At 37.8% G+C, this 13,677-nt stretch overlaps 1 protein-coding gene across 1 annotated transcript in view; it reads right to left on the bottom strand.

The window, feature by feature from the left end:
• The window catches only part of ADCY1 (adenylate cyclase 1), a 159,186-nt gene that overhangs the window by 14,697 nt on the left and 130,812 nt on the right, over nt 1–13,677 (bottom strand). Inside the window, exons 11-14 of the mRNA XM_085306627.1 lie at nt 10,531–10,615; nt 6,566–6,655; nt 3,466–3,722; nt 2,729–2,859 (exon numbers count right to left, since the gene is read on the bottom strand). Coding sequence (XP_085162753.1) covers nt 2,729–2,859; nt 3,466–3,722; nt 6,566–6,655; nt 10,531–10,615 — 563 coding nt within the window. The remainder of the gene's footprint in view (nt 1–2,728; nt 2,860–3,465; nt 3,723–6,565; nt 6,656–10,530; nt 10,616–13,677) is intronic.

The following is a 13,677-nucleotide window of genomic DNA, read 5'->3' as shown; positions in this document are numbered from 1 at the left end:
TTCAGCTCTATCAGTACTTTGTGGAATTTAGTGTTTGCGCAAAGAGCCAGCAAAGTCACTCCGTAAAATGGAAGAAATTCTGCWTTGTCCCTGTGGACTAAGAAATGGTGCTTCTAAAACTTTTACTATGAAAAATGTAACCAAGTAAAGCCAACATAGGGCCGAGAAAAGTAAAACTGAAGCCACAGAGAAACACAACAAGGGATATTGGTAAACCATTCACAGGGATCCTGGAAACCACATGTAGGAATCCCGGAATCCTACAGTCCTGGAACAACTACAGAAAATTGTCTCTCAATATGGTTCTTTTTTCCTCATCTCCTCTTAAAGATTGTTAAATCGTTAAAAGCTTGGAACCTGCCAATTATTCAAAGGCAGGTTGAAAATATAGATACTTCCTACTACCAGTCTGCACAGAGCTTTTAATACTCAGGTTATTATGCGAAAGAACCTAATATGCACAAAGAAAATGTTTTCTACTTATTCACTGGAACAGATAAGCACCACAAGCACTTCTATAACATTCACTGCAATGGTATCTCTGCCTGTTACGTTAATTAGCCCCAGTATTCAGTATCACCTGGTACACAGAGTGGAAAACAGTCCAACATACCTTACAATACGGTATCCACCATTATTTATGGTTCATGGAAGAATAGTACCTCCATGGAGAATCAAACAGAACAAGGAGGTGGTGTCTAGATCAGTAAAGAGGCTGAACATCCATCCAGAACACTGATTTCAAAGAATGGCAGTTACGATGACCCCTAATTCTGAATCTACACTGATTTTTTCTTTCTAATTTTATCATGCAAATCTCTCAGACAGGATAGCATCACTTAAGTAGTTGTAATCGAGGAAATCTGAAAATTGCATTGTCTTCAAGGATGAAAAACCCTTTTTGAAGTGAAGTTTTCTAGGTACTTGAAGATGCTGATGGACATTACTGAAATTTGATAGGCATCCATATCTCTTAACTCCCTTTATTGTTCTTTGGAGCAAGTGCACAATGGTTTTAAAGACTGTGATAGATTACTAGGCATTTCTGTAAAAACCTGACTCCAAGAAAACAGGAAAAATTTATACACCTTTCTTCACTATTGTACAGTTCYGCTCTTTCAGCAGGCAGGCCTCTTACTATTTTCTTGGATTTGAATTTTCATAACTTATTAATTTCGAATTTAAAACTACGGACCTTTAAGCAGTAAGTTCCTTAGGGATGCACAATTCACCATGTAAATCATGATAGCTGCAATGACGAACAGCGTTTAATTCACTGTTGACTTATGGACAGGCAACAGGATGACAAAGTAGTATCTTCCTGCTTGTTACTGAACTTTACAGCTAGAAATACTTAATTCACATACATAAGACTCATAATCATTGATCAGATAGTGCTCTCAAACCTCCACCATTTGCCAGCCTACATGAAGGCAGCTGCTATCCAGTAATTCCAGTCATGTGCTGCACTGAGTTGTAAAGTCGTATTTTCCTCTTGAAAACAGTATTTGGCACCACAACAAGAAACTTCTATCAGTTCAACAAACTTCTGAGGCCGACATGCAAAGCACCTRTCAATACTGTGGGTCACAGGACAAAAATGAAATGAAGTGGTCATGCGTTATTGACTAAGTTAAACAGCACAGAGTCCACACTAATTAAAGAACAAGATAAACTTAAATCATAAAGGAGGTGGACATGGTCCTGGGCATCAAAGCAAACAAAACATCCCAACAGAACTTAACTGTTTGGTAGAAAAGCTTTGAGAGTAAAAGATTACAGAGCTGAAATCTCCTGGTTTCTCCGTTCTAATCAAGATAGAAAAGTCAAGGATGTGTTTAACCCATCTGTTGCAGTTTTGTTCTTAAAAGTAAAAGCAAGCACTGTGGTGATTTATATGATCCTCTTAACAACATATTTAACGATGTAAGTGAGAACAGGATGTTACCACTAGGAAACACAAGACTGTAAGATTTATCATACAGACAACTTCTGTATTCCATCAAATCAAACTTCCTTCTTTCCAACTTTATTTTGCACAATGGCCAGTGTTAAACACTCCAAAAGTGGGAACAGGAAAGCTAGGGGCAGGGGAAGGTAGTCAGATGTTTCTTAGAGCCCCTGCTTACACTTAATACAGTTTTCATAATTTTTGCTGTAATTATGCTAATCAAGAAATACATTTTTCCCCCTAAATGTCCACACTCTTGGTAACTAAATAAGTTTCTGATCTTCCTTTGGGAAAAAGTTCCATAGTCTTATGCTATAATATGCATGTAAGTATTTCTTTTTATCGATTTTATTTACTAGTCTTCAATTTAACTGAACATCAACTTCTTTATACCATTTTTCGCATTAAAAGGCAAAGTAAACAAAAACAGATTTAATTTCTCTGTCTCAAGTTTATGTTGCTAATAGTCAGTTTCCCAAGTCTGAAATTCTTTGTATTTATAATATGCCTTAGTTATAATYGTATTACTTCATTAATGAGGTACTGTTACAGAACAATTACAAACAAACAAACAAAATTACTTCTCCAAAACAATTATTTTTTGAAGGTCTATGGAAGGAAAGCTGCAGTAAATTTTCCACAGTAAATTCCAACAAACATGGAAGATCTTGAAAGTGTTTTAATCCAAGCAAATTGTTGTGGAAACATTTGCAAGCAGTTCCAAAAAATCAGACAGCATTATGTGCACGAGAGTACTGGAAAGAGACATCCTGAGACTTGCCTGCACAGCCCAGAGGTAGTCCAGACGCAGCTTCAAGTCCACCTGTCTGGAATGCAGTGCCAAAGCACAAGAAAATAGCAAAATGGCTAGTATTGGTTCATAGCCACGCATATAAAAGGAGCCACCCCTTTAAAAATAAAAGGAAAGCGAACAGGTTATTCTAGGTTATTTTAATATCAAACATTGGGTATTTTTAGTAYCAAAGCTTTAGTATGGAACATGTGGGTACCCTCTAATCACTAACCTTTTTGCAAGAGGCTCATACAGGCAGGGACACAGGTGACAGTAAATCTGATCATTGCATCACATTGACATTCAACCTTGCGAGGAACTTACGATAATACTCATTATTGTAATGTGTGTGCCTGCTTTTAATTAGAGATATATAAAAATTTCAAAAGCTCAGAAGCTTAAATGAGGTTGGAAGTGGCTAAGGGCTGGCAAAATATGGATGGGAAGTTTTAGCAATTTTTTTCTATTTCATATTAGAATTAGACTGCAATGATCAGCTGAGTTATGTTAGGAGAAAACTACAGAATAACATAGTAGCAGTTACTCATTCCCCCAAACTGATCTCCKGTTGATGAGTATTACTAGGTCCTGCAAGCATTTCTCAGGCACTGCTGAGTATATAACCCTAACAYGGGCACAGACTGCTAGAAAACAGGTCATAGATGAATAGTCCATACTGTGACTGCCTATACAGAAATACTCAGCTTTGCAAGACACTTACCCCACTGCTTTTCTGTAACCACTGAGTTCCAGAATAACTATGTACAAAATTGTAACAAAAAGCAGGAGGATCATTTTTGGCAAGGAAGATACACGTAGGAATATTGCCAAGGTGAGAGTTCCCACTACGCAGGAAAGGAAAGCGTAGTGGGCTGTGTCGCATGGAAGTTCATTCATCGTTTTGTTTGTTCCGCCAGGAGAAATGATAACTATGGAACTGCTGGAATTGGTGTTCCAAACCCAAGGCATGCAGCCAACCTAGTAAGCACAGCAGAAGAAAGAAAGGGAGAAAGTTAAATACGAAATAATCAGAAATATAGTTGCCACTGACTGTAGTTCATTCCTAATTGGGAAAATATGGCCGTGGAGTTCTCAGATAGCCAGTTCTCTGCTTTAATAAAATCTCCCTCCTTTTCCTGGAACACTGTACTCAGTTTTYGGTGGGACACACACTCTTTGTTCATTAGATGCCAGCAAGTACAAACAATTAAAGTCTAGGCTTAGTTAACTAACTTCTCTTTCAGTGATCAAAACCAAGAGATTCTAAGGCTAACATCTTTCTCCTAAACTAAAGAACTTCCRTAAACATTTTATGTAGCCATTTGGGTGAGAAAGGTTCTTGCACACATTACAGAAAGAATCGTGTTTGTTTTATAGTCTGGACAAGCAGTTCTAGTTTCAATTAATCAAATCCAAAAACATATTATAATCTTTGATGGACAAGCTAAGCATGAATAATGCCTTTTCTCCACCTTAGAGCTGTTTCTGCCTTGACATATGATTCAAATACAAGGCTTCATCTTTAATTATCCATGCCATTTCAAATATCCAAGGAGTTCAGTCTCCTCACTARGCTGGAAAAAATCGATGCATTTCCTCTGGGAAATTTGAGGAAATTTATCTTATCCTTACAAAGGCAATATCAGGTACACATCCCAGATCCATTAGGCAAGAAAGGGAAGAATCTCTGGCAAACGGTTAAGTCCCTGGAGCTCCAGTTTTAATTGCACTCCAATGTTCGCCCTTTATCAAAGGAGAGGAAAAGAGTTAACATGAAGGGGGAAAGTGGGATGGTAGCGCAAAATTGATTATAACAGGCACCTCTACATAAGCCCTACCTGTACTTAAGCATTTCTTTTGAAGTGTGTTATTAGACCTTTTTATTTCATCCTAACCACCAATAATGAAATTTTATAACATGCTGTGAAATAACTGATAACCTAAAAGATGATTAAGCAGTATGTTTGACAGGGAGTTGTAGTCATTTAAAAAGATGAGACATAATAGATAAAATATGAGTTAAATTCTTAACAGCTAACATTATGAAACGAGATCAGAATGAGCGAAGTGAAAAATCCATTTAATGTCATTTTGTTCAGTGTTCTTCTTAAAAGCGCTGTTCATACCAAAGTCATCTGAAAACACAGGCATGCACGAGGGYTTCATAAATGATGTGCAATCCATTTAGGAAAACACCATCTGCTCTGTAACAAGACAGGTGAAATCTCAGTAGCTAGCTCCTCTCATACCTGTGAATTCTAGAGGCATTATTTTACAGGAGCTAATAATTTCTACTGATTACACATTTCTCCTACGCATTTTAGTGGTTATGGGGTATTTTTCCTTCCATAAAGGATAAAATTATACTTATRAGGCATTCTAAGGTAGAAACTGAAYRYCCACGGTTCTGCTGGAGGCCAGAACTTCCAATTTCTAGTCTGTGTTCTTCCACCAATGCACAATGTTGCCTTAGGCCTTACAATGTCTGTTTGACTTGACTGATTCACTTAGAAAAAGTAAGTACCAGGTATATTGGGGCTGATCCACAAAAAGTYTTAGCTGGCAGAATATTCATCTAAACAGCAAAGTACAGACCCCTTGCTCAGATGCTAGCTAGCTTGCAGGCACTGCAAATCTCTATGCTCTCAGCATGTTAGCAATCACATGCATGTCTATGTGCTTAGGGCTGTGTGTTTGTCACACAGCTGGAGTTCAGGAATTCCCAGAAATATCTGAACATCAGTAATTCCTGATACCTCACTCAAGCCTCTGGAATTCACAAGCAAGAGATCCACATGCAGATCACCGCCAGTGATCCCAAGTCATAGGGGTCAGCTCTCAGGGCTAGTCCATGGACCAGTGAATATACAAAATATAAAACAAAGATCTTGGTACTTCAGTGAGCACTGTGAGTCCCTTATGGAAAGGGTGCCTTTCTATTGCTCCACATACATTGCCCATCTCCCACAGAAAAGCATGACAGAGATATCTGCCTCCTCAGCACTTCCATTGGTGCTTAGCATGCTATTTCGCATTCTTTCCTTAGGGTCCTTTAACACCTTTAATTCATTAACAGCCAAACTTGCTGCAAGTGAGTGTTGCGAATCCTAGAAGCAACTAAATGTCAAATATTTAGGCAAAGTGTAAGCCCCATTTTGACACGAAATGCCACCATGTAGACAGAACTGCTAATCTACAGTAAAATAAGCTTACTTTTCAGAAGTATAGAGCAAATTTGCTTCATACAAGAGAGCATCCTAGCCATTAGATGCTAAYGGATCTTCTAACTAGCACAGGGTAAACACCTCTTCTCATTACACATTATTGTCTTGATTTTAAGATATGATCATTTCAGATCTGCCTGGACTAAAAATATTGTGCTGTTATTATACAGRAATATGTTCTGTAAGTTGCCACATAGAAATAAGCAATGTTCCTCGACACCGTGCTTTCTCTGTCACAAAATATTAGCCATTAAAGTAGTTAGTAAGCAAGCTAATTATTTAAAAATAGTTTTCCAATGAATAACATAACATTTGCATACTATGTAATGCTAAGGTCTCATATAAACATTTCTATAGGTGTTGACTATGTATTATCTGTACGTTTTGCTAATAGTCTTGCCACTCAACACTGTGATTCATGGCAGTGAAATTTCAAATTACAGCAAAGAACTTTAAATTCAAATAAATGTCCTCTGCAAGCATAAATAATAAAATGAGTAGGAATTCACAGAATAGAATGTGGCATGCATTTAATAGAATTATAACAARTTCTTAAACAGAATGCTAAATTTTGCGATACTTGATTTAAATACTCACCACACATCCTTGAGCCACAGAGTATATTAAGATCACAATGAAAATACACAAAATGGTACGAATTTGTATTGTCAGGCACCCTGGAAAACACTAAAAAACAGAAAAGAGAAAAATTTAAAGATGAAGATTTTAAAAATATTTTTTAAAGTGCGGTTGTTATTGTTTAGTAGGCTATAAAAAAGAAGTGAAGAAAGGATATGTGAATTTTGCCTGCACTATAAACTGATAAAAAGGCATGCAGTTGTAAGTGTACACATGTTTTAATGGTAATTGTATTTTTGGAAATAATAAATGTGAAATTATTATTATTATAAATTATTTTCACTACACTTAAAATTATTTGAAAGGTTAGTAGGACATCTACTCACAATAAATACATTAAATTAGGATGCCATTTGATTTTTTTTCCCATGGAAAAAATACCCAAAGCATCTTTTGCCTTGCAAATTATCAGCTACAGATAGTGATCCAAGGGAACATACTGCAGTAGCATAGAATTTGGAAGTGATGTTTCTGTCTTCTGCTATAACAGTCACATTAAATGCCAGGATAGTTTTAACTATCAAGACCCATTAAAAATATTGAATTTGTCAGAGCAGAAAGAGTAGTAGAGGACAAAAAAGTCTTGTGGAGTGGAGTCTTGCTCATCTCTGTTTTCACTCTCAGYCCATCAATGGGAAATGTGAAGTGCTGTGAGCACACATGAAGCCAGTGACAGAAGGTGAGAGGAGAAGGATAAGTCTGTCAAGCACCAGTGCATATGCTTGTTTCAGTCATACTGAGCTACTTTGGTCTCAGAGAAAGCTGCTTTCCTCCTCTTCCCCTTCACTGAGAGTGTTTGGGACATCTAGGGGGACCTAGGGGATGCACAATATGTCTTTGAGAGCACAGGAATTCTTTGGTGCCTTCAAGGGGCAAGAATYAGCTCCAGAAAACAATGAAATTTAAAGGTGGGGACAACCGTGTTTTGCTGAAAAGCAGGAGCTCAGATTCCTCAAGGCTGGATTTGACTTAAGATCAGATGGAGCRAGAGAAAGACTAATTTTTGGATAAAAGTCATGAGTCCCAAATAAAACCTGTCTATCTGCTGAATAACAACAACAAAAAAATGTAGCTTCCAGCAGGCTGCAGAGTAGGGGCTTCTGYGGCCTTGAGACAGAAGAAATCATGTACTGAAACGCCTCCTCTTCCTTTCACATGTGCACAGAAATTTCTTTTGTTTGTGTGACCAGAATTCAAAGTCTGAGAGAGTCACAGGTGAATTGACTTCACCTGCATTGCAAAACATCAACATGCAGGAAACGGAGAAGCAACAAAAACCACGCATGATTTATGTGATTTGCAAGTACATTCTGGCTTCGATATAGATTAAGTTCACATAAGCATAGCTGGGAAATAATCAGTGTAGTATCAGCAGTAGATTTGTATAAACACACTAAAAACAGAATGGGCTTGAGTTAAATGGGTTACACCAGCAACTAGTTTAACTGTTAGTACATTGAAACACTTACCGTGTCTCAAGGGACAGGATAAAGCAGTGTSAAAAATTACAAGATGAAAGAAGGGATAGAATATTTCTGCACGCCATCATCAGCATAGCTCATCATAGGATATTTCATGTTGGAAGGGACGCTCAAAAGTGGGTGCAGTATACTAGATGTGACCTAATGAGTGTTGAGTAGGAGRGATAATCACTTCCCTYGATCTACTCGCCCAGAATATTATCGGCCGCCTTTGCTGCTGGGGCACACCACTGGCTCATGTGCGCCTTGCTCAGCCATGACCTCCAGGGTCTTTTCCGTGGAGCTGCACCCCAGCTACTTTGTCCCCAGGCTATATTGTTTTTTCTTCCCAGATGCCGGGCTTGGCATAGGTTTCTGCTAAATTCCTTGTGGTGGCCCATTCCTCCAGCCTCTCTAGGTACCTTTGAATGGCAGCTCTGCCTATGAGTGTGTTGGTTGTTCCCCCYAATTTGGTGCCCTCCTTCAACTCGTTCATGAAAAAAATTAAACAGGTGGGTCTAAGTTCCAACCCCTGCAGTATTCCACATGTTACTGGCCTCCAAGTAGAGTACAACTCATTAACCATTACCCTCTGAACCTGATCATCCAAAATGTTTTTTTTTTAATCTCTTTAGTTGTCCACCCATAGAGTTGTCTRGCCATCTCAATGGAAATCCTATGCACATGTGACATGAAACATGTGCATCTTTATCTACATAGATAAAATACCTTTATAATCATTTTGTATAAARTAAATACATTTATTCCATGAATTCAGTTTGCAATAGAAGACATTTAAAAATGAATTCCTTATCATTCATAGACTTAAAAGCAGTAACAACAGAATCCTGGGAATCCCCATAGTTTGGAGATAATATCTCATGGTTAATAATGACAAAATAAATCAGCATAATGCTGATTCACAGAGAGGTCTGACACATTTCATAGCCATTAGTTTTGTGGTGCACATATGTTATAAAAGTTGACATGTTAGTTTASTGAGTTAAAAAGGAAAAAAAAATATTAAAAGGTAAAGTATGAGAGAGATGTCTGAATTAAAGCTCTGCCTGGAACTTAAAAATTTATACTTCTGACTTTTGGTCCTTCTAAGATTGCATCTGCTCTTACAGATACATTACAGGTACAGTTAGATATTATTATAGTGATTTTATGAGTGGAGATGCTAAAGCACAGAGAAAATGAGTCACTTGCCCAGTGCAAAATAGCAAACAAGTGCCAGAAGACTGATTAGAGGATTGTTTAGTTTACAATCCTATACAGATCATATGAGACAAAACTTTTCCACACAATTTCAAACTGCTCTATCTGAATTTTTGTATATCTTTATTTTTGTAATGCCAAATTCAATTCTGTAAGGTACTGAATCACTAGAGGAATCTGGAATAAATTCAAAACCTGCTGACTGCCATGACAGCTGGAACAAACCTGAAGTTCACACTAGCCCCAGAGAGAAGGCATAAAGAAGAGTGATTTCCTACAAACTTCAACTGTCTTTCTAGCATGCATACAGAGAACAACAGAAGATAAACTACTGTGCACTTCTGAGGCAAAAGAGATCATCAAAATTACTCCCAAGTAATTATGTAAGTTTATAAATAAAGACCTGCTCTGTACCAGATACTCTGCTAATTAAACTATTTATGTTTCCATGATAACAATTACTCTCCTCTTGCCAAAGGGCATTTTTTGTTAACTAAAACTCMATGTGTGCTAATCAGCAGAACTGATTAACTGTGTAGGTGTTTTGTCCTGATATTTGTCTGAAAGGACTGAATTTAGATCAAGATAGTAAAGATTTATTTCACCAGAAAATTAGTCTGCAGATCCTTTATTGGGATCTGGCACGTTTTCTCTTTCTACAACAACCAAATGTCCTACTGCTTCATTACTGTTGTGAAAATGTGATGCAGGCGAATTAATCATTACTAAAAGTTTTGTAAAGGCCAGGGGTGGGTGCGCATGTAAAACATTGTCCTTCACTGTTAACGGGAGCTTTGGCAGGAAAAGTTTTGAAAAGAGAAAGGAAGTTAGCAGGACTTTACACTCAGACATCAGGCAGAATGGAAGGGACAACTAGCACGTTCTGTAGTTGGAAAGGAGAAAAAGTCAGGTTGAAGCAGTTGTTTATCTGGGCATTGGAATGATTCTATAGCTAGTGGCAGATATTCAGGTAAGATGCTGCAAAAGAAAATGCATAGCATTAATGCCACAGAACCCATTCTGCACTGCTGTAATGATGACTCATACAAAAAGTATACCTTCATGGAAATTACGTTTTTGGAGTTCCTAATACAGTACTTTGCAACAAATCAAACACAGATTTCAGAACAAGACTTCAAACTCTCTGATGCTGTGAAGCAGGCACTGATGCTCCATGTTCCAAAGGACAAACAAAGCTTTTCACCGAAAGGAAGAATAGTCATAAAATCTTAAATCACTTACTTGTACTCGTGTGACATGTAGGTACATAATACAAGCCACTAGGAAGCATATGCAGAACACCAGGAGAACAAGAACTATGGTACTCCTAGAATCAAAACACAGTAGAAATAAAGCAGTGCAACTCTGTCTTAGATGAGAATCAACAGAATAAGAGTCCTTCTGAACAAGTATGTTAGATGAACACTGGAGGAGTTCCCCCTCAATCCTGCTGTAAAACTAACAGTCACAGGGGAAATTCTGGTAGCTTCTTTCCCCATTGTTTTACTTCAGATTTGACAGCAAAGTGTGCTGCTCTCAAGAACAAGAAATCTGTAAATGTTCGTGCATGTGGTATCCACTTGGACCTTAGCAGSGAAATCAAAGTATCTCAAAAATTCAACTGTACAGTGTCTCAGGAGTGAATCTTTCTAATCTCAGGTTAATGCACAATATCCAGCACCGTATCTCCTGTAAGCGGAGAGTGCAATCCAATTACTTGGCCTTCAGGCCTTGGCAATTGTGTAACAGATACCAGATTCTTCACAAAGGTGCTGTRATAATTCTTAATCTTTCTTCTCCTGATCTCCCAAAATAGGCCCGCTCTCTATGAGAAGAGGGGTATTGGCCTGGCATGTCCCTCCTCTAGCAAGCCTCTGTTATTGAAACAGTACCTTATGAATGTGAACAACCTGGCTAAAATTAGACCACCAGTGCTGGTRCTCTGATTTATGCTAGGGAATAGTCTGGTCTCATGCCAGCTATGGGACCATGGCTACAACAGTAGCATAACATGCCCCTCACACCTTTTTCCTAGTCTTATGAGAACAATTCAGCCAGATCAGAAGATAYGAATTGTAGCTGCATCACAGAAACACAGAATGATTGAGGTTGGAGGGGACCTCTGGAGGTCCAATCAGGAGTCCAACCCCTCCTGCTCATAAAGCACATTTCCCAGGACTTATCCATGTATGCATGCATACATATGTATGTGCCCTTGACTATCACTGAGGAAAGGCTGCTAATATTATAGGATTATAACACTGAAAGAAAGAGAGAGATCCCTCCTGCTGTAGAATTTCTCAGTATTTGGCCTTGATTCCAAATTCATGTAAGAATTCCCACTAATAGACCAGCAGGGGAAAGGCTGTTGTGTACTATGCAAATCCAGAATAGGGAGGTGACTAAATACTGACATAGTGTGAATTCTAAATACAAGTACTAATAGACAGCAGACTCCCTCATGATTTTAGACAACTGGATTTTATTCAGGATGGTAGTACATTACAAAAAAATGCAGGGGTTATGATTGCAATGGTGTTTTTTAAGGCAGCAACAGCAAACAACTGCTGCTCCTTGACAGAGATTTGGGTTGGCAATAGTAACAAAGAGCTATASTGTTTTTTAAAATGCAGCATATGATATCAGGAAGGTTCACCATCAGTGCTTTTAGTGGCTACGCTGTATTTGTGCCTCCACAACGGACAGCTTAGTTTGATGTGAACATACCCTTACTTTCACCAACTCCATCTGGGGACATAAATACCTCTTGAGCCGAAAAAYTGTTTTGCTCAGATGATCACAAGAGCTGTGAGAATGCCAAGCCCATTGCTTTTTGCGTATTTATGCAGCAACYGGCTTTCTTACAGCATTTTCTCCCCTCTAGATTTTGAACCTCCTGCTTGGAATATTGTGATACTTGTCAAACACCATTATTGTCACCTCTCTCATTACAGTAATACATTACACTTCTTGTCCTGGCTGTTGCATTCTCTCATCACACTCATAACTACTTTTGGCAATTTAAATAGCATCTTAAAGTTCAAGGTTTTGTGGAGAGGGGAAAATTTTATGCTACTTCCAAAGTTTCAGCCTAACTCATGGTCACATCTGGTGTCACTACTAGAGAAGGGTAAGATCAGGCTGATACTTTGATGGTCTAAGTACATCTCCCATAGATATTGGAAGAAATAACTTTGATAATTCAGCAGGTGGCTTTTCTAACTGACCAGTAATGAACCAGTCCACCAGTGTGCYATTCAGTGGTGGCATTCTGCTGGAGCTCCTATGCCTGTCAGATTGGAGCTTCAACTGTATCTCCGTCCAGCTGGTCTTTAAGAAGTGATGGTACTTTTTGGAAAGATTACAAAACCTGCCATGTTATGTGATTCACTGAAAGTCATTCCAGTTTCAACTAGGCTACTATTCTTCGCCTCTCCCTGTTCTAAAATGCCATGTACTGCAGCAAGCCTTTACTTTAGAAGCAAGTGGAACAGTTCTTAACTGTGCTTCAGTTAGTCAGCAGAGGCCTATGGTAATTACATGATTTCTGTAAGTGGCTTGGAATTGTCGAGCTGAAAGGCATCATGTAACAACTTTAAATGGTGATTATTACTATTTAGCAGTAATGGTGTCTTTAAAACTTTCTTTTAAAAATAATAACACCATATAAAAGTAAGTATTATTCTAACTGGGGATGTGTAAACAGAAAAGAGCTCGGCTAGTAATGAGATTTTCAAAAGCATTACTCTGTGGCCAATTCTATTCCCACTGAAATCCTAATAATAAGTAAAAGTGTCATAAATCTAATTTTGAATGTTTTTGATATCTTATATGAAAAAGAGTATTTTAAATCATTTTTATAATCTGAAAAATAATTAGATCTACTTATTATAACCCTTAGATGTGAAAGCAAAGTCTAATCACCTTTTTCTTTAGTAAGCATTCATATAGAATGGAGAAATCTCAGAAATAATTGCTTAAATATATTATTCAGAAATAAGCAATCAATCAAAACACATCCCTAAATACATCATGAGTATTTGTCTATGTCTCTTTTAGTGCAACCAAGGTCTGACTCCAGCTCATATGTGAACGGCCAAACAAACCTTGCATTAGGCAACTTTGTACACATAATAAGAGCATTGATCCAAAAAGCTCAATGCAGGCTATAAATTTGAGTTGAAAAGCTAGATGGATACTTCAGTGCTTAGTCCCTGATAAGCTCTGTATAGCTTTATCTATACTGCTATCAATACCCGAACTAACTGGTTCAAAGCTAGCTCACATGCATCTAGAAAAGTTACAGTAACACCTTTATTTTCAGTGTAGAAATGTTTTAAATTAAATCTAGTTTTGCAGATTTCAGCATTTTCTTCTTCCAAATACATC

The sequence above is a fragment of the Rhea americana genome, unplaced genomic scaffold (assembly GCF_003343005.1).
Source record: "Rhea americana isolate MKP2758 unplaced genomic scaffold, rheAme1 scaffold_242, whole genome shotgun sequence".
Taxonomy (NCBI): Eukaryota; Metazoa; Chordata; class Aves; order Rheiformes; family Rheidae; genus Rhea; species Rhea americana.
This window is presented reverse-complemented; position numbering and strand designations above follow the sequence as displayed.